We start from the raw sequence: 22,086 nt of genomic DNA on the forward strand, positions 1-22,086 counted from the left end.
GATACAGACAACTGTGCAACCGTTTAATAATCCAAATTGTGATTTTCATTTTCTGGCCACAGACCTTCAGAACCAGCAGGGAAAGTTCCAATTAGGCCAGCAACGTAAAAACCACATTGCTCATGTGTATGGGTAGTCGAAGAGCGCAGTCTGAGCATAGCCAGAAGAAATGGCGAGCAGCAGCGTACAGTACCAGCCATTTACATTTGTCACTGGCAACACCTTGCCTCCAGTGGTGTAGGAAAAAACTACTAGGTGGTATTCAATGTACTGCTATCACCTCTTTACCCTATAGCAAGACAATGGAAATAAAAAGCAGTAGAGATGTACAACGGGCTGCCGATTTGCTATCACTGTTTGTTTTACACTGTCGCGCAAGGTCAAACTCTACGCCCTCTGTATGAAATGCCACAGGAGATTAACTCGTATCCAAGTATAGTGGATATATAAGAAGCTATAATTTGGCCTCCTGCATTAAATATGGGCAGCATCTCTTGTTGCTAATTAATAGCCAAGATATCATATTTTACTCCAAAAGGGCCTCATCCCCTTTTATACAAGGTAAAAAAGAAAGATTTGCATTTATATAGTGCCTTTCACAACCTCAGGATGTCCCAAAGCGCTTTACAGCCAATTAAGTACTTTTGAAGTGTAGTCACTATTGTATGTGAGGAAAGATTATTTTAGGCAACAACAGCCTAGACCGACCAGCCCTGGGACTGACCTTTTGTGTATTGTAGTATTCGTTCGAGCAGGACTGGGTACTTGGTGATACGCTGGGTAACCAACAGTATACACTCTGGGACACCAAGGCGTCGGACCAACAGGTTGTTACTCTGTTGCTATAAAGAATAAACAAACGTTAGCTTGTCTTTGTTGTTTTCACATCTTTTGGTCTTGCAGAGAAAACTGATTAATGAGATCTTACCCTGATAAAGTTTTGGAATTTCTTGTTTTGTTGTTGTAGTTCTTTAAAGAAACTGACTGCCTCATTGTGATGGCTACAGAAATCGCCATAGGTTTTCTTCATCTTATTGGCATTTTCATCTGTAAACTAAGAACAAAGGATTTTCATTGTCAATTAAAGGGACCATTCACCTAGGATTTTCAATATAAATACATTTCTAAACAAAAACACCCTGATGAAAGTTCCCTGCTTGATGTTTTAATCAAGAAATGGTGTTTGTCAAAAAGATTAAAGGAAAAAAAACGACTTGTATTTATACAGTGTCTAATCACATCTCTCAGAAACATCCCAAAAGTGCTTCATATACAATGAATTATATACGAACACGAGCATATGAATTAAGAGCAGGAGTAGGCCATTCGGCCCCTCAAGCATGTACTGCCATTTGATAAGATCATGGCTGATCTGATTGCGACCTCAACCCTACTTTCCCATCTACCTACTATAACCTTTGACTCCCTTGTTAATCAGGAATCTATCTAACTCAGCCTTAAAAATATTCAATGACCACCGCTTTCTGGGGAAGGGAGTTCCACAGACTCAAAAATTTCTCCTCATCTCCGTCTTAAATGGGAGACCCCTTATTTTTAAACTCTGGCCCCTAGTTCTAGTCTCTCCCACAAGGGGAAATGTCCTCTCAGCATCACTTTCAGAATTACTTTGAAGTATAGTCACTGTTATGCAGGCTACAGGGAAATAAAAAAATGGAAAAAAGTTTTGGAAGTGACCTGAGGGCTACTTGGAAGTTGTAAGGATTGTTGACATTATAAACATTAAATGGCTAAAAGAAGTGTTCCTTCAAATTTGGGACATTTCCTTTATCGTGGTAGCGTTTAACCAAAACAAAGGCTGTTAATTATCCACTTCTTGAGCATGCACACGACCCAGAAGTAAAATTTCATAAGTAACTAAGAAACACAGGCCAATCATTATCACTGCATCGTTTGAAAATGTCTCTGTCCCCTAAAGAGCAGTCATTCTGCTGGAACTTTAGAAATTCTCCTATGTGTTGTTTTAAGATATTTGAATGCATCTATTGAGAATTGCTACCTCTCCCACAATGGTTTCTCCAAACCAAGAAATTAGTCTTGCAAGACTGATGACATCAATGTCTGTAAACACATCTCTATGTTGGGTATACCAATCTCAGTTAGATAAATTAAGCAGAATAAAATGGATAGCTAGGAGCGATTACATACATAATACTACATGGCTGGCAGGAAAACATGGGATTTTTATACTTGCAAATGGATTACTGATGTTTGACGTAAAGCAGCTATCATTTATTTTCTCTCCTGGAGTCACAGATTTGTGCTGGAGAATAGCTCCACGGGCATCAGGTATCCTGCAGCGCCTTGCCCAAGTGGCATTCCTCATGCATGAAGCTGAACAATGTGATGGCAGAACATTCAACCAGACAGGACATCACAGGCAAGCATGATCCTGTCCTCGACTGTTAGCTACACATGCACACTTTCCAGCATGATTGACTGGATAATGACCAGGAATGGGAACCCCAGCTGACATTTCCTCCCCCTTGCTCAAAGCTGCTGAATCCAGTTGTAGCATCCCTGACTGAGATTTTAGCTGGGGTTGATATCAATGAACTCAGCACAAAGAGGTGATCAAGCATTGGAGCTTTTTGACCTGTATGGTTCAGTTCCACAATATTAACTAGGCCATCAGGAGAGCTACATTTACATGTAAATTTTTTTGATAATTCATTTCTATTTTGCACACACTTTGGCTCTACGTATTCTTATTTTACCTGTTGTAAAAGGATATCACCAATCCTATTGATAAAAAAATTCCTTTCACTGTCCTCCACGAAAGACTCCCGCCGTCTCTCTTTCAAGCAGAAGAAAAAGTGCTTGTGAATTTCTAAGAGCTCATCTAAAGAGGGAAATATTTTGTCAACGATGTTGTGGTCTAATTGCAGCTCCTCCTTCATGCCCTTCCTAAAAATTTCTGACATTATCTCCAGGGTCTGAATGTGGTGCATCTCTGTCTGCATCAGCTCTGCAAGTGAAGAAGAAACACTTTAGGGACATTAGAGCTTAAGACTGGTACTCCTCTTACTGTGTCTTTATACTGCAGGTGTCAGTATAACACCAAGACATGTTTTAGAATGGTGCAACCCATCAGTACTGAGTTATACTGCAAGCTCTGTACCATTACAGACTCAGGCAAAGCAGAGCTCTGATCACTGGTTGGAATCTCGGTGATATTTTTAATATTACTGAAGAGCCAAATAAACTGTTGACTCTATTCTAACAAAATATAAACTAAATGGCAGGACTTTAAAAAAAAATTAAATTAAATTTTGAAAAGGTGGCTTTGCATGGCTGCATTATGCTACAACTGAGTGATCCTAACCTTCAAAATGACCACAAAGTTCAGATGAGGAAGACCACCTGGCCCATCTAGCTCATCCTTCGATAGATAGAATTGCTCCCATTACATCTAACTGCCTCTTGAATGATTCCAGAGTTTCTGCCTCCACTTCTCTACCTGGAAGACCATTCCAGGTATTAATCATTCTGTATGAATAAGTGTTTCTTGATATCAGTCCTGAACTTGACTTTGAATCATGACTCATCTTTCTTCTCCAATTACCTCCTCATCTCCAACCTCCCTTTTCTCTCTCTCACAAACAAGACATTAAAAATTCCATATTAAATTCTTAAACTAGAATGCACATTAGAACATGGAAGTGGATATGAAGCTGGTTAAAAAATAAACACACAGACTACTTTTGAGAGGCATAATACAATACGGGGGTGGGGGTGAGATGCTGAGTGGAGTCCTGCAGGTGTCAGTGCTGGGATCCCTGTGATTTACAATATACATATATGATCTGGCTATCTAAACCAACTTTTATCTGGTCAAGCTTTCTGATGATATTAAGCCTATGGCGAAAATGTAAATAAGGCCCGAATGTGAAACTGCTTCGGGCGTCCCGGCTGCTGCGTTGGTCATGCAATGTCTTCTAGCATCTTATATACTAGTGTAAGGTGCCTCTCATTTACCTCATTTCAAGGCTGAAGAGTGTAGGTTTTTTTCGAACCTTTTCTCATAACTCACTCTTCTGACACTAGACATCAGCTTTCTCCACACTGCTTCCAGGGCTTGAATGTTTCCGTTGCACTCCAGTGGCCAGACTGAATGCAGGATACAAGGCATGGCCTGAACAGGACACCACACTTGAGCATAACAGCGTCCGTCTTACACTGTACTGATTTGGCAATCTATCGCTCCTCCTCCAGGTGGGCTCATATCCCTTGCCACAATTTGAATTACCTTCACACTGGTGATTTATGAACAGTTATACTGACTAGGCAATGTAAAAAATGCGGTATAGCTGGTGCATCCATTACGTTCATATTGAAATATTTACCACTGATGCTCTGATTTATATATTCGTGTTTCTATTTACATGATGCCTCATCATGTCTAAAAACTAATACTAAGCTGTCAGTGATATATTTTTATTCAAATAGGAGAAGAGGTGTTACGTTTCTTACAAACATGGCTAGTGGGCCTTAGAATTCCAAGGAGGCTCATAACCAACTCTGAGGTTTGCAGTAATATTTCTGCATCAAATAGAAGATTATTCTTTTTGATTTAGGCTGTTAAATACTCTAAAATAAGAACTGTTTGGTGATTCAAAAACTTTACACTAAATTGTGGCATTCCCTGTGATAGTTTCTTTATAGGCATTCTGAAAGTTTTGGGCAAAGTTCCACATGAAAGATTTAAACTAGAATGCAGAGTAGAATATGGAAGTGGATACAAAAAAAGAAACATAGACTACTTTTGAGAGGCACACTGTCATACTGAGTGGAGTCCTGCAGGTGTCAGTGCAGGGACCCCTGTGATTTATAATATACATATGACCTGGCTATCCAAACCAACTTTTAGCTGGTCAAATTTTCTGATGATATTAAAAGAGAGAGAGAGAGCAGTAGAGACAGAGGATATAGCTAAAGGTTTGCCAAAGGGTTTAGATCAGTTATGCAATTGGGCAGATAAATTAAATTTAACCCTGATAAATGTAAAGTATTGGACACAGGTTGAAAACGTGTGCATCATAGGCATACAGTAAATGGAACTGAATTAGTAAAAGGAGACTCAGAAAGGCAACTGGAAATATGTCCAGAACAGTAGATTACAAGTTTACGGAAGTTATGCTAAGGAATTGATCAGACCACATTTAGATAATGTGTCCAATTTTGGTCACCATACTATAGAAAAAATTCCTTGCATTTGAAAAGGTACAGAAAAAAACAACAGGAACGATCTCAAATGTAAAGTAGATAAACTATGAGAAAGGATCAGAAAAACTAAAGTTTTACAGTCCAGGAAGGTGAGACATTAGGGGACAGATAGATGAGCCCCAATGAAAAACATAAAATATTAAATGGCATAGATACGGTACACACAGATTATTACTTCAAAATAAGCCAAAAAAGTAGGACTAGAGGATATAAGTGTACATTAACATACACTGAATTAAAACAGGTACCAAGAAACATTTCTTTAGCAAAACCAATAAATATTTGAAGTAATCTACCAGGCATGTTTGTGGAGGCAAAAATATTGGGGTTGTTCAAAACATCGTTGGATGTCATGTTGGAGAAGCTAGAATGGTGAAGTTCAATGGGCCAAATGACCTTTCCATAACATTTCTTCGGTCCTCAGGTGCAAAATAAGTAGTTTAAGAAGTCTCAAAATGAACAACTAGAGAAAAAAAATCTGTTTTGGACAATTTTATAATATTTTATAACATTTTGAAAACCCCAAATAGCATCCAGCACATACTTGAATGCAAAAAATACTACAGCACAAAATTAAACACCTGTGATAAATGAAATCTGGTTAACAATCATTTACTAATCCTCCATTAATAAAATAGCACACTCACCGTATATCACATCTTGTCTCTTTATCAGATCTTTCTGTTGTTTACTACTAAATGCATGATCAACAGCAAGGCTCCAGGACTCAGCTTTAAACTCCTGTGCATCAAACTCAAGGTCTCCACGCAATGAGGGGACCACATTATCTGGTAAAATGGAAAATTAAAGTCAGTGACTTGCAAAAATATTTCACTTGAAAGATAATTACACATGGGTAAATGTTTGTCTAGTGCTCCCAGCGCACAATTCAGGTACACACCCATCCCATTATCCTGAAATCCCAACAGTTCACCAAAAAAAAATTACCCCAAAGTGCTGATCATGTTCGAAAATAATTGTTTGAAGATCAACATTTGTGCCCAAGAAACACTGTCACTTGGGTTATAAAAGGGTATTTTTTATGAAGTTGAGGTTTAATTGTTGGCATACATCTGACAAGATTCTGATAAAGGTTCTTCATCCAAAACATTAACCTGTCCCTTCTCTTTCAGATTCTGATGGACCTGCTTGTGTTTCATTTATTTTAAATTTAATTGTTGATATTTTTAATGTTTTCTCACTAATATATTTTTAGACAACTTTTTATCAAAGTAGGAAAAAGCTCATGGCTAACCTCTCTACTCACTATCTTCATGTCAATATTAAATTGATGACCCCTTATCACTTAGCCCCCAACTGGAGAAAAATAGTCTTTCCCTATTCACTTTACATAAAAATAAAACAGATTATATCGTCATTATCTCATTGCTGTTTCTGGGACCTTGCTGTGCGCAAATTGGCTGCCACGTTTCCTACATTACAACAGTGACTACACTTCAAAAAAAAAACTTAATTGGCTGTAAAGTGCTTCGGGACGTCCTAAGGTTGTGAAAAGTGCTATATAAATCCAAGTTCTCTCTACCAAAACCCTTCATAATTTTAAAAACTATTAAGTCTCCTCTTTCTCTGCTCCAGTGCAAATAGTTCCAGCATCTCAACTCTCTCCTCATAACTATTGTTTCCCAATCCTGGTATCATCCTGGTGAAAAAATGCTGTATGCTCTCTGTGGCCTTAATGTCTTTTTTGTAATGGGGTGCCTAGAACTGCACAGTACTCCAACTGTAGCCTAACCAATTTTTAGTACAAATTTATGATTACTTCTTAACTCTTGTACTCTAAGCCCCATTTATAAAACCCAAAGTGTTGTTGACTATTTTTATGGTTTATCTAACTGCACTTGCACCTTCGAGTAAAGATGTATTTAAACCTCTATGTTTTTCTCTTCATCCACACCTCCCAGCATTTTTCCATTGAGTGTATACTCTCATTCCTTGTTTTCCATCCCAAAATGTATTGCTTCACACTTATTCACATTATATTGCATCTTCCACCTTTCTGCCCATTCCATTAACTTGTCGATATCTTCCTGAAATCTTGTACAGTCCTTGCTGTTAGCTAAACTCTTTACCTTTGTGTCATCAGCAAATTTTAAGATTATGCTCCAAATCATCTATATATACACCAAGTACAAAAACGGACCCAACACTGACTTCTGGGATGTACAACTTTCAACACTTTTCCAATCCAAACGACGTCAATTTACCCCAACTTTGTTTCCTACCCGCAATCAACTTTTTATCCATGCTGCTAGATTTGCAACAACAACTTGCATTTATATAGCGCCTTTAGCATAGAAAAACATATCAAGGCGCTTCGCGGAAGCATAATTGGACAAAAATTGACACCGAGCCAAAGAAGGGAGATATTAGAAAGGGTAACTAAAAGCTTGGTCAAACAGGTAGGTTTTAAGGATGGTATTAAAGAAGAAGAGGTGGGGAGGTTTAGGGAGGGAATTCCAGAGCTTAGGGCCTAGATGGGCTGAAGGCACAACCATTAAATGGTGTAGCAAAGGGATTGGGGGCTGAACAAAAGTCCAGAGCTGGAGGAAAGCATATTTCACCAAAGGTTGCAGGGCTGGAGGAGGTTACAAAGGGAGGGGTGAGGCCATGAAGGAATTTGAATACGAGGATGAGAATTTTAAATTGGAGGGATTGGGGAAGCCAGTAGCCAGAGTAGGTCAGCGAGCACAGGAGTGAAGGGTGAGTGGGTCTCGGTGCAGGTTAACATATGGGCAGCAGAGTTTTGGATTAAATTGGAAGTAGGCATCTTTATGATGGAGATGATATAGGGTCAGAAGGTCAGCTTGGCATCCAATAGGACACCGAGGTTGCGAATAGTCAGCTTCAGCTTAAGACAGTGGCTGGGGAGGGGGATGGAATCACTGGAGAGTGTACAGAGTTTGTGGCAGGTCTAAGACAATGGATTCGGTCTTTACAATTTAACTGGAGGAAATTCCAGCTCATAAGAAAATAGGAAATAAGAGCAGGAGTAGGCCATACGGCCCCTCGAGCCTGCTCCGCCATTCAATAAGATCGTGGCTGATCTTCGATCTCAACACCACTTTCCCGTCCGATCCCCATATCCCTTGATTCCCTTAGAGTCCAAAAATCTATCAATTTCAGTCTTGAATATAATCAACGACTGAGCATCCACAGTCCTTTGGGGTAGAGAATTCCAAAGATTCACAACCCTCTAAGTGAAGAAATTTCTCCTCATCTCAGTTCTAAATGGCTGACCCCTTATCCTGAGACTATGCCCCTAGTTCTAGATTCTCCGGCCAGGGGAAACAGCCTCTCAGCATCTACCCTGTCAAGCCCTCTTAGAATCGTATATGTTTCAATGAGATCACCTCTCATTCTTCTAAACTCCAGAGAGTATAGGCCCATTCTATTCTCATAGGACAACCCTCTCATTCCAGGAATTAATCTAGTGAACCTTTGTTGCACTGCCTCTAAGGCAAGTATATCCTTTCTTAGGTACAGAGACCAAAACTGAATGCAGTGCTGCAGGCCAAAGCCCTGTATGATCCTGGAGTGAGCGGTTTTGGCAGATGTGAGCAAGGCCCAATAGTGCTTGATGCGATCTAGACCTGGCAATGAATGGTTAAACCAGTTGTGCACCAGATACGTTGAAGTCTGCGCCCCTTGGTCTTGAGGGAGCAAAGATAGGGGTGATGAGGGTGGGACAGAATATGGGTTTTACTGGGGAGAAGGACATCAAAGGTAGAAATGAGGGAGTGATTGAGCAGATCAACAGTTGCAGAAGTATCATGACGAATGGAGCGCCAAAGGCTAAGCAGTTGGGAGTTTGAAAGTGCAGTTGTAAGTGACTCGGGTAAGAGCATCTTCCAGACCTGGACGTAGAAGGAAGGCGGGGTGAGGGTTACCGAATGGCCTGTTTCTGTATTGTAACTTCTATGTAATGATCCTGTAACATCCTTGATGTTCAGAATGAGCCACTGAACTGGTGCAACTATTGAAAAGTTTGTTTGTTGAAGCATACAACATTTGTATGAAATAGCTCAGCGCCAAATTCGAAAGCATATTTTACCAAATAGGTCCTGGACAAAGTGGTAACCACAGTAATGGTGAAATGCAAGCTGATTTTTCGTGGTGGGGGGGGTGGGGGGGGGGGTGTGACAGATGTCCCCTAACCATGCAAAGGAGGTAACTAGCATGGGTAGTAGGTTACGTACAGAATTATTAGAGTCAGTGACTCAGAGCCCTCTCAGGAGCACCAGAAAAGTTGAATGGCTTTAAAAGCACATACATGATGCTTGAATGATACTTTAAAGTAGCAACACAGGACATATATGACTTGAAGAAAACTGGCTGATAGACACAACAAATCCAGTACCAAGAATTGTTAGCAAGGACGTAGCATAGAAGGTTGTAGAAGTGAAAATAGCAGGATTATGTAAACTACACTATACATGCCACGATGGCAAAGAATGTAATGAAGGACAGAACTTCCATGAGCCAAATCATGCTGCTTCAACCCAGTCTGAAGCATCGATTTGTCAGTTTTTCTACAGAGCTGCCCCTGAAGACACCTATAGCCTATGTTATCAGTGTGGCTCTAAAGAAATAACTAGGTGCAAGAGAACTGAAATAATGGCAAGGGATTTAATTAATACAGGTCATTCTTCTATAATTATTGTCTCAGCTACTGTAGCTGCTTCTAAAATACATCTGACCATGAAGCCATATCATTCCCCAGTAAAATAAAAATCAGATTACATCACCAGCCGATAACTATCCTCTCTACATGCAACTGTTCACGGATGCTCACCCTCTAGTGCAAGCGATTCTGTTGAAGGAGATGACCCCATTGTTTGAAGTAATTCCTCAGACTGTGATCTGTTCCTAGAAACATAGCCATCCATCTCCACCTCCATTGGCTCCATGATCCTTCTAAAAAGACAAAAAGGACAATAGTTCCACATAGGTAACTAAAACATTGTAGAAAATGCAAGCTATATTTATAAGGGAAACAATTTTGCAAAATTCTGCTTACCTGTCTATACTAATACTAGAAGCACTTTTTGACAACGGCTGATGTTGTAGTGAGGTTTCTCGTTTGACAGCAGATATTCCAACAGGCAAAGAGGATGAGGTGGTGTTCAATGATATGAATGAAGACTGTGAAGCATCCTTAAGTGAGTTAGCTATTGAAACAACAGATATTTTAATAGTTTAAAACAGAAAACACTGCAAACGCTCAGCGGGTCAGGCAGATAATGTAGTCAGCAGCCTGGCAAACAGGACATCAGTGACTAGGTGAATGCATCTATGGACCATGGACCGGCTGATATAGGCTATATGGCAGGATATATCTCCGGTTGTCCCCTGAAAGCCTCCAGGGGCATAATTGTTGAGTGCCATTGTAATTTTCACTGGCACATGCAGTATGGAGGCTCGGGATCATAGCTTCACATCCTCTTCCAGCCAGTGACAAGAGCTCTCTTATCATCTCCCTGCTGATACAAAGCTCTTCAAGCATCACTTCTCTGAGAAATCTAGAAACGTTAGCCTTGGTCTGTACACCCTCTCAGCTGGATTCCTCCGAGTCAGCACCCTCCTTCTCCTCCTCTGAAGGCATCTCAGCAATCTCGTTACCAGCAGTGTTTCCCGATCATTCTCCTTCTTCATATAAAACAAGTAAAGCTCATCCTTCACCTCTCATCAGCCTCATTGCAGGTCAAAAAATCCAAACAAAATGTCCATTTTAACAGCAGCCCAAAGCTCCTGTATCAGATTATTGGCTTTTCCTTATCAAATCTGTTGACTCAAGCTTTATACTGCCACAATAGCTCTGTAACTTTTCACAATGCTCCTTTGATGGGCCCACAATGTGCTGCACCCACAAACAGGGGCATAGCTTCCTGTTACTTCATATACATGTCAATAAGTTTGGATCTGCATCATTGCGTTTGCCTGAGCTGCAGCACCACGGGGGGGAAACACGGCCCTCCAGGCAGCAAGTGTGTGCGGAGCGCTGTTGGAGCAGAGACCCGGCATTGCAGGTCTCCAAATCCATATTTCCGATTGATTGAACCTCTAAGCTCTTTACCGCACCAAATTAATGGTAAATTGTGGTCCCAGAATTTTTTTACTACCTTACCTATGGTCCCGAGCAATGCTTGACAGCCGTATAAATCTGGCATGAATATGATTCTGTGCAAGTGATGCAGAAATGACAGAAAATGGGGCCATGAGGTCACTAGATCATCACTAGCTGATTTCCATGTGTCTATCTAAAAATGGGTGAGCACCTCCACCAGCTGCCAGGAAATATAGTGAAAAATGGGGCAGGTGGAGAGATCAGCGGAATCCAGCATTAAGGTTCTCTATCCCATTCCCACTGTTGCCTATCTGATTAACACCACAAAATCAAGCACAGGTCAGAGAAAAAATCTGGGATTGGGATTTTGACAGCGGTTTCCACAATTAAGTAGATTTGATGCATTACTAGATGCATGTATTTATGCTTACACTGCACACAATGGGTTGGTTTGCTTCGGGATACCATATGATATTTGTCTTGAGGTTTCTGCTGAAGAAAAGAAAAACATCAATTTTTTAAGAATGGAATAAAACAAATCAAAAATAACAAAATCTTTGAGATTATACCAATATAACATTACTGAATATACAACATACTAAATAATTTCCACACACAAAAAAGCTTTTACTTCACCCATTTTGTTGTCACAACAAACATTCGTAATTTTGCACCACCGAACATTTTTCATCACCAATAAGTGCATGTTTATCTGTAACTCACTAACTCTATCTCAACTGAATGGATTTTAGGAAGAGAAGTAGGACACCTGTCTTAATAGGTGCATAACTTCCTGCCATGTTATAAAACAATGTTGATGGGGATTTCAAACAAATGAATGATGTCAGAGAACCTTAGGTTAATCAAGAATGTTTTCAACAGAATGCAAATTTTACTGTTTTTAAAGAAAGTGAAATCTCATGTATACAAATCACCATCATCAAGACCATTCTACAAAATGAATGTGCAGATTTTCTCCTGTGAACTACAAATTTCTATTTTAGTAATTGGACATCCACTCTTCATTATATAAATACTTGAGTAACTGACAATGTATCACCAATAGTGGAGCAACCTACAATTAGCGATTACCTCCCAGCACTTCTAAACTATTCTCCAGTCATCTGGGGAAGACTAACTGATTCTAGACATCTCTGTTGTCCATAACACACTTTGCCAGTTCCCTAAGCTAGCTGAAATTTGTGGAACTTGCCTCTAGGATTCCATACCGGAATTCAAATTTGGGTCTCACTTCCGTCAGCTGTCCAGAATCCTGGAATCTGAATTTACTTGTTTTAGGAAAATGTCAGAGGACATCTTGCAATTGTACAGAGTGAATACAGGATGTTATATGCACATGAATGAATGAATTACATTTGTAACAATCCTGAGGAGACTTGGTTGTGGGAAGTTGGAGTTTGGCTCCTCCCACCCAGGGGAAGAGAAGGGAGAAGCTGGGTTCAGGCAAACGCAGTGCTGCCCCAGGAAGCCGTGGAAGCTACATCATTAAATAAATTTAAAACAAAAATAGACAGTTTCCTAGAAGTAAAGGGAATTAGGGGTTACGGGGAGCGGGCAGGAAATTGGACATGAATTTAAATTTGAGGTTAGGATCAGATCAGCCATGATCTTATTGAATGGCGGAGCAGGCTCGAGGGGCCGATTGGCCTACTCCTGTTCCTATTTCTTATGTTCTTATATGGCAAAAGCCAGAAGTTCTGGAGGAAGAGAGGTAGAAGGTGAGCACTGTTGCAGTTGTTGAGTTGCATCATTGTTGCCAGTTATTATTAAAAACAAACTGTTCCGTACACACAACCATGTTTGGAGTTTTATCTGGAAGAGGTTGAAGACCCTAATGTCCAGTGCTCAAGTCGGTCTTCACACAAGAACAGCAGCATCATGGATATACCACCACCTCCAAGTTCTCCTCCAAGTCACGCACCATCCTGGCTTGGACATATATCAATGATCCTTCATCATCCCTGGATCAAAATCCCTGCCATTTCCCTGCCTAACGCCATCAATGAATCGTGATCAGTACAAGGACAGCAGTGGTTTAAGGAGAAGGCCCACCACCACCTTCTCGGGGAAACTAGGCATGGACAATAATGCAGCCAAGCCAGCATTGGCCACAGCCTGAGGATAATTTTTTTTAAAAGAGATTTTCATGCACCCAAGCTCTTTTATTCTATACTTACTAGATACTTGCCCTTGGAACATATAGGAACAGAATCTCTGCAATTTTTATGAATATTTGTGGTACAATCTGAAAAAGAGAACACATTTTTAGTAGAAATTAAAAGAAAAGAAATTGCAAATGCTAGAAATCTGAAGAAACTAATTACACAATAAATACACAGCAGGTCTGTCTTTCTGTACAGAGAAAAGATTGGTCAACATATAGGTATAGACCTATCTTCCAAACCAGTTCTGGTGAAGGATATACAACCAAGCATTAACCTGACTTTTCTCTTAGATGATGATAGACCTGCTGTGTACTTAAGGCACATTCTGTTTTTTTAAAAAAGATTTTTTTCACCAATTTTGCCCAAGGAGTATTAGGGCAGATGTTCCTATGTTCCACCCCTCACCCCATACTAGACAGGAACATGGTCTCGGGGCAACTTTGATGCAGGCGTGCCCTCTGGAAAGGTCCAGTGTCAATGGAAGGGGCAGGAAAGTGAGGTGTAGCTGCATGTCAGGCCTTGGAGATCAGCAACTTTTTGGCTGCTCATGCAGCCAAAACCCCCAATTAAATGCATACATCTGTGGGGATCCGCAAATTTTTAAAAAGTCACTCACCCTTGGACTCTTTAGCCTGTCCTGGGATCTCCAGGGATCCTCTGGTAGCAGGGTTTTGGGGTGGGCTACATTGCCCTGTTTTCTGGGCACCCCTGAGCTGAGCATTCGGCAAGCATCCACATTGGGAACAACAACTTGCATTTATATAGCGCCTTTAATATAGTTAAAAGTCCCAAGGCGCTTCACAGGAGCGACTATCAAACAAAACTTGACATTGAGCCACATAAGGAGATATTAGGTCAGGTGATCAAAACCTTGGTCAAAGAAGTAGGTTTTAAGGAGCACCTTAAAGGAGAAGAGAGAGAGGTGGAGAGGCTTAGGAAGGGAATTCCAGAGCTTAGGGTCTAGGTAGCTGAAGGCAAGGTAGCCAATGGTGGAACGACTAAAATCGGGGATGCGCAAGAGGCAAGAATTAGAGGAGCGCAGAGATCTCGGAGGGTTGTAGGAGGTTACAGAGATAGCGAGGCCATAGAGGGATTTGAAATGAAGGATGAGAATTTTAAAATCGAGGTGTTCCCGGAACGGGAGCCAATGTAGGTCAGCGAGCACAGGGGTGATGTGTGAACGGGACTTGGTGCAAGTTAGGATATGGGCAGCAGAGTTTTGGATGAGCTCAAGTTTATGGAGGGTGAAAGATGGGAGGCCGGCCAGAAGAGCATTGGAATAGTCAAGTCCAGAGGTAATTAAGGTATGGATGAAGGTTTCAGCAGCAGATGAGCTGAGATGGGCGATGTTATGGAGATGGAAGTAGACGGTCGTGGTGATGGAGCGGATATGTGGTCAGAAGCTCATTTCAGGATCAAATAGGACGCCAAGGTTGCGAACGGTTTGGTTCAGCCACGGAGTTTGTGGCGGGGACCAAAGACAATGGCTTCGGTCTTCTTACTATTTAGTTAGAGTAAATTTTTGCTCATCCAGTACTGGATGTCGGACAAGCAATGTGACAAATCAGAGACAGTGAAAGGATCAAGGGAGGTGGTGGTGAGGTAGAGCTGGGTGTCATCAGCGTACATATGAACCCTGTGTTTTCGGATCATGTCGCCGAGGGGGAGCAATTGGATGAGAAATAGGATTGGGCCAAGGGCAGATCCTGGGGGGACTCCAGTGGTAACGGTGCGGGAACGGGAAGAGAAGCCATTGCAGGTGATTCTTTGGCTACGACTGGATAGATAAGAATGAAACCAGGCGAGCGCAGTCCCACCCAGCTGGATGATGGAGGAGAGGCGTTGGAGGAGGATGGTGTGATCAACCATGTCAATGGCTGCAGACAGGTCGAGAAAGATGAGGAGGGATAGTTTACCGCGGTCACGGTCACACAGGATGTCATTTGTGACTTTGATAAGGGCTGTTTCAGTACTGTGGCAGGGGCGGAAACCTGATTCGAGGGATTCAAACATAGAGTTGCGGGAAAGATGGGCACAGATTTGGGAGGTGACAACAGATTCAAGGACTTTGGAGAGGAAAGGGGAGTTGGCGATGGGGCGGTAGTTTGCAAGGACGGGGCAGTCAAGGGTGGGTTTTTTGAGGAAGGAAGTGATGTCAGCAGATTTGAAAGGGAGGGGGACAGTATCTGAGGAGAGGGAACTGATAACAATATCAGCTAACATGGGGGCTGGGAAGGGAAGTTGGGTGGTCAGCAATTTGGTGGGAATAGGGTCGGGGGAGCAGGAGGTGGGTCTCATTGTCAAGTTGGGCTCAGAGAGGGCATGAGAGAAACTAGAGAAAGATGCAAGTTCAGGCTAGGCCAGGAGGGAACTGTAGGAGAAGTTTGGCTTGGTGGACTAGGGGAAGGGAGGGAAGCGGCAGAGGCAGCTGAACAGACGGTCTCAATCTTAGTGACAAAGTAATCCATGAGCTCCTCGCACTTGTCATTGGAGGTGAAGGTGGAGGAGGCAGGGGAGAGGTGTTTAAGAAGACGGTTTGTAGTGGAGAAGGGAAGCCGGGGGTTATCTTTGCATTCCAGGATGATCCAGGAATAGTGAGCAGTTTTGGCAGAGGAGAGCAGGACCTGATGGTGCTTTATATGGTCCAGCCAGATCTGGCGATGAATGGCTAAACCAGTTGTCCGCCATAAACGTTCAAGTCTGCATCCCTTGGACTTAAGGGAGCGGATATCAAAGCCCCCAGGACTGGTCTTAAACATAAGCTGAAAATATATCCAGGGTTTTTATTGTTGCTTTAAGAAGGAAGTTCAAGAAAAAAAGTGTTACAATGTGACAAAATGAAATATTCAAACTTTTTCCAGTACAATTACTGGAGGGTAAATTTTATTATTTAGCACTGCCAATTCAGAGATTTGTGTGATGGGAGTGCGTATTAGGAATTTGAGCGTGGAGGTCAAATCGGGCGCCCAAATTCACCGGATGAACTTCTGTCATGCAAAGCTCTGCGTCAGGAACACCAAATAATAAAATTTACCCCTATAAGTTGAATGGTTGCTACTCACTGAAGCACTGCAGAACATCCTTTCCACCAACAAGCTTTTCACAAACCAAGCATTGCACTGTCCCTGAAATAATCCCTGCAATAAAGTTATGGCCATTGCTCCATTTCTCCTTCTCTTTGGTATCTTTATGTTTCCCCTGTTAAAATAAAAGTTGGGGGGGAAAAAAAAATCACACAGAGCCCTCATATGCATAACACAGTTGTACATGAAAACTTGAATTTCTTTTTATTTTATGAGTATTCACTTTTACAGCATATGTAAATTTGAAGTGTTTATCGTGATGGTGATGCCGCTGTACTGGCTAACAGATCTAAGGATATATGCTCATCTGAAATGTTCTCCCATTATATGACCATTTATGATCATCATTCTCAGTAAAATTAGTAATTGTGTTCAGTCAGCTGTCTAATGGCCTGCCATTATTTCAATATCATTATTCTTACCACCACCCCCCATCTCTCTCCCTGCCAAATTATCGACACGCGAGACATCAAGTCCCCCGGTTTAGTTTCCATCCACTTAACTCAGCCAGCCTTGGCCAAACAGCAAGCATGCTAACAAAATTATTTGCCAAAGGGCAGTCCCAGTGATGTTCAGTCCATGGACACGAGAGGAGAAGGAAGTGGTTTCATGCTTGGCCTACCCATAATTATTCGTACACCACACGTCCTATTTCTGGGCTTAAATTAAAGTACTGACATTTTTCTCTCCGTTTTCAGCAAAACAATGTGTATCTTCTACATTGGAGATTTAATTAATAACCAGAAGTATGCGAATAATTTCACTGGAAGGCTGGGGTTTAATACTTCCATCTGGTAGCATTCAAACCCACATCTGTGGGCTGTGAGGCAATTTGTGTTTTAATGGCTAAGCCGGTTTAAAGTCACCAAGCCCATAAGCTAGTGGTCTCTGCTCATTTACTGTTGTTTTTCTTCTCACTGTAAACATAAATAGAAGAAATAGAAGCAATAAAGACCCAAGACTGCAATGGACAGAAGAGAAAAGTTATAATATATCACAGTCTAATCAATCCCACTGAACAGCTCTTCCAGTTGCAATGAATTCAAGAGATGGTATGTGATCTGGGGCGCAATTTTGAAATGGTGGCGGGTTGGCAGCGGGGGGCGGGGTGAAGGTGCGCGTGGCAAACCCGTATTTAAAAAAAGTACCTTTTCCGACACGATCGCAATGTCATTGATGGTGATTAAAGTTGTTTCCGGGTTTCATGCCTGGCGGCCAGCCTGATTAACAGGCCGGCTGCTGACAGGAGCTGTAACGCCGAGGGGGGTGGGGGGGGGGAAGAGAGAGAGAGACGTTATCCGGCGCTGGAACAGAGAGTGGAGGGTGCTGAAGATTGTGGGGGGGGGGGGGGAAGAGGGGAAGATCAGGGGGAGAGGGGACGATTGAGGGGGAGGAGAGGGGAAGATTGGGGGGGGAGAGGGAGATCGGGGAGAGGGGGGAGATCGGAAAGGGACATTGGGGGTGGGAGGAGAGGGAGACATCGGGGGCTGAGAGGTACAACAGAGAGGGGGACATTGGACTTCAGAGCAGGGTGGAAAGGTAGGCTTATTTTGTTTTTTTAACTTTGTGCAATGGCTTTTTATTTAATTTATGTCGTTTATTTTTGCTTGATGCGGCCCTTCATGCCTGGTGAAGCCGAGGGAAGGCCGCCCAGGTTAAATTTAAAATTGTTTTAACTATCTACTATGTCAGAAATTAAGTACCTTATGTACCTCAATGAGGTACATTTGGTTCTTCCTGCCGGCTTTAATTACCAGTGGGACTTCCGCATTCAGGAAGCGCGCGCACGCAGACAGGTGCGTCTGTAGGAAACCTGGAAGTTGGCGGGTTGAGGCCAGCTTCCTCACCTGCTTGGGATTTTCCTGATTTTCGTAGCCCCCCTGCCCCCAACGCAACCACAATTGTTTTGAAAATCGGGGCCCTGCAGTCTAGGTGGTATCAACATAAATGGAAAAGAATATACATGAAGGAATAAACAGTGTTACTGGTGGCATGATCAATGGATGTGAACTACAAGATCAAAAAGTTTTTTAAAAAAGAAAATCAGAGGCCACAAAAGTAGGAGAATTGGGCTAAAAACCCAAAAAATAAGCAAATTTGAACAAATGTCAAAGCGACACTTACAGAAGCTTACTGCTATTTGACTAGTCAAAGACTGAAGTTCTGTGGAAGGTGAAGCTTGCTGTTACAATAATGAGACTAATTAAAAGTCATGATGTGGAGATGCCGGTGATGGACTGGGGTTGACAATTGTAAACAATTTTACAACACCAAGTTATAGTCAAAACATTTGCCTGAGGAAGGAGAAAATCTCCGAAAGCTTGTGAATTTAAAATAAAATTGCTGGACTATAACTTGGTGTTGTAAAATTGTTTACTAATTAAAAGGGTTGTAATGTTAGCTAATCAAGTTCAAACGTTTAAACTAGCACTTTAAAAAAACTAACTACGTGATACTACATCATGTAGATTATCTCCAGCCTCAGCATCAAATGACTCGCCACTACCTCACACGAACCAAAAACAATGCGGTATATTAAAATTTACAAAAATCTCTGATGTATTACTATACTATACGATGTGCCAACTGGTTCCAATTGCAGTACTTAATACAAAGTATTGTAGGTTAAATAATAAAAGATTATTATTTACCTTGCCCTTATTTCTGGTACTCGTCATTCTGTTCTTGAGGAAGCTGAATGTGCGGCTCACTTTATATTTTTCAGTCTCTGCTTTTGAGGGAATAATATACTTGTCCCACTCCTCCTCTTCAATTCTGTAGAAAAAATAGATTTAGGCCAAGTTCTTTTGACTGACTAAAACTCTAGTGTTTCATTCTCACAAAATAAAACAAAACAAGCTCCTCTGATGGTTCAGTGAGCGGAACCAGTGCACAGCTGAGCTACACAGACCAGGATGGTCCAAGATTTGATCCCTGGTTTGTACAGTGTTACCTGATCTCAGCCAGGGCAGCAATAGGTACTCACTTTATATTTTTCGGTCTCAGCATCCCTATCCAGCAATCCTTGCTGGAAGTGTGCTTGTGCGGACATTGGGTGAGAACAGATTGAGTTTGGTTGTGATGATCCCCATGGTTGGATAGATTGCTAACATTCACCATTAAGGCTCACACATGAATAAAGGCCAATAGAGCATGGTGGTGAAGGGCAACTGTTGCCCATAGAATCATACCCTAGCAAGGAGTCAATAAGTTTAGGAGAGGAGGGGGAAAAACTGATGAGAATAGAAGGGAAAAACCCTTTGTCCCAAATGAATCCTCCAAATTCCTAATTGACACAGTTATGAGATGCTTCAAAGATTAAGGTTAGGGATTTTTGATGGTGAATTGCACACTTTATGCTATCAGCAAGACAAAGTGGTACACAGATATCACAGAATGTCAGCAGCTACTACGAACGAGTTACTACTTTAGGATGAGTCAGATTAGCAAGTAAAGCTACGAGGAGACTGATGATACATAACAAACTGATGGCAGCACAGCACACTCGCAAAACTAGCCTGTGAAGAACTGAAGCCACGTTAGTACAAAGGGGGTAAATGTCCCAATAGGCCTGATGGTGCATTTGCAAACTTGCAATACATTTCTTATTTGTGTTAGTCATATATTTGCTTGTGTTAATCTATTAATGCACTTGCCTGTGTTGCAGTTGATGGACACAGGGAACCTTTAAACTCCCAAAGTGCATTGTAGAACAAAGTGCTTGCATCTAAGGGTGATGGTTGGGGCAGGTAAAGCACACGCCACACAAAACAGCATCTCAACTTTTTCACTGGTAAACAATGTCAGCAGAACCAGGAAAACAAGATATTCTCTCAGCACACTGTTATCAGACACTCCTTCTCGCTATAAAAGCTCTTCTGGAGTCAACTAGCTGCGCGTGAATGGACAATGAATGACACCTCCCTGAAATACTCAACAGACCAGTTACCTCTTCTTTATCATTCTTGAGTCAGTCTTAGCAATCCAAGTAAATCACTGGCAAAATGCCTTGGTACTACAATTTCTTTACCTACTTTTGTAACTGTACAGCCTTGTATACAGTAATCGACTAGTTACTGAATGGCATGCTTTACACTGAGTTTTCCGCCTGTTCAGTTCTGAACTAGAGTCAGGTTTCTGAGTGGGTCGACTTAAGAATTTCTAAAATGCAAACCAGACACCCAGGCCTGGAAAAACCAGTGTGCAGGGAACGATCCCTGCACCTGAATAGATAGGCCTAAGGTGCACATAATACTGGGCGTCTGGCCTCATTATCATTGAGCCAGTGGGCTGCGGACACCTATGGGCATCCCCAGACAGTTTGCCGGAAAAGAGAACTAGAAGATCGTGCTCAGGTAACTCGTTAAGGGGGTGGGGGGGCGACTAGGAGGGAGGGTAGGGGCGATTGGGAGAAAGGATGGTGGTGGCGATTGGGAGGGGAGCTGTGGCCCGTGTGGTTTTAATGTGGGTTCGGGAGGAGCACGCCTGCTCCTCCCAGCTCCACGTTCAGGTAAGCATATTTTAAACACTTACCTTTTTGGTTGTGGCTTGCAGCGGTCCCTTTAAGGAACGCTTGTTAGGCAGCACATAGACCTGGCTTTCCTAAATGCAGCCGGCCTCAAACATGCATTAGGCCCCTTATTTGAAAATGCAAAGGGCACCTGTTTCAGACCTGGGCCCTGGACGCCTTTTTTTTGTCTGCAACAATATAGTGGGTGGCGCACTTCCAGCTTGTAATGAGCATATTAGAGGCTTAGGAGACCGTTTAGCGCCCCAAAAAAAGGCGTTGCATGGTCAAATTTCTAGGCCCCATGTCTATTTTTTTGGAAATACATTCCATTTTTTCTATTTTATTTCTAAGTTCTAACAAACTTTCATCAGCAACAGACAAACATCAGAGCTCAAGCCAAAATCCTACCTCCTCTCCTATAACTGTCTGGTTTTGGACTTGAGTGGGAGTGGGGAGTGAGAAAAAGTGGCAATCTTATTTACTTCAACTAGGAAAGTGCAAAATGTAGCAAATCTATATTTAGCAATATAATTAGAATTTACTCCTACGAGAACCACAATTAATAAAAACACACATGCACTTTAGACAGCATTAGTGATTCACAGAATAGAGCCTGTGCTTTCTATTCTGCAGGAGTCTGGAATTAAGTGATCTTTAAAACAAATGAACCAGTAGAAGGAAGCATAAAGATGTAGTGGAAAGGCATTTTCTGAGTGATGATCATACATGGTTCAATTAATTAGAGAATACTATGAAAGGGTAGTGTACTAATCCACTATGCTATCCAGTTCCTCTGCATTTGACAATAATGTCAATTTAGTGGAGCCACCCCGTTTCTCCTGCTGGGCAACACAACATCACTTTATTTCTTTATTAAATTTATGTGGATATATTCTGCTTACATGCAGATAATAGAAATTGTGGTGCATGTAACATTTATGCAAGTGCTTATTTTTAATATACGAGCGCAGTGAGGCT

At 41.7% G+C, this 22,086-nt stretch overlaps 1 protein-coding gene across 3 annotated transcripts in view; it reads right to left on the reverse strand.

Annotated features, from left to right (window-relative positions):
* Positions 1-22,086, reverse strand: part of arhgef28a (Rho guanine nucleotide exchange factor (GEF) 28a) — a 406,494-nt gene that overhangs the window by 114,912 nt on the left and 269,496 nt on the right. For all 3 annotated transcript variants that reach the window (XM_067982722.1, XM_067982721.1, XM_067982720.1), the window contains 10 exons: positions 19,250-19,373; positions 16,578-16,713; positions 13,528-13,595; positions 11,761-11,821; positions 10,283-10,433; positions 10,058-10,179; positions 5,892-6,032; positions 2,736-2,986; positions 929-1,054; positions 725-842 (listed from right to left, as the gene is read on the reverse strand). In XM_067982722.1, coding sequence (XP_067838823.1) covers positions 725-842; positions 929-1,054; positions 2,736-2,986; positions 5,892-6,032; positions 10,058-10,179; positions 10,283-10,433; positions 11,761-11,821; positions 13,528-13,595; positions 16,578-16,713; positions 19,250-19,373 — 1,298 coding nt within the window. The remainder of the gene's footprint in view (positions 1-724; positions 843-928; positions 1,055-2,735; positions 2,987-5,891; positions 6,033-10,057; positions 10,180-10,282; positions 10,434-11,760; positions 11,822-13,527; positions 13,596-16,577; positions 16,714-19,249; positions 19,374-22,086) is intronic.

Source organism: Heptranchias perlo, chromosome 4, assembly GCF_035084215.1.
Source record: "Heptranchias perlo isolate sHepPer1 chromosome 4, sHepPer1.hap1, whole genome shotgun sequence".
Lineage (NCBI taxonomy): Eukaryota > Metazoa > Chordata > Chondrichthyes > Hexanchiformes > Hexanchidae > Heptranchias > Heptranchias perlo.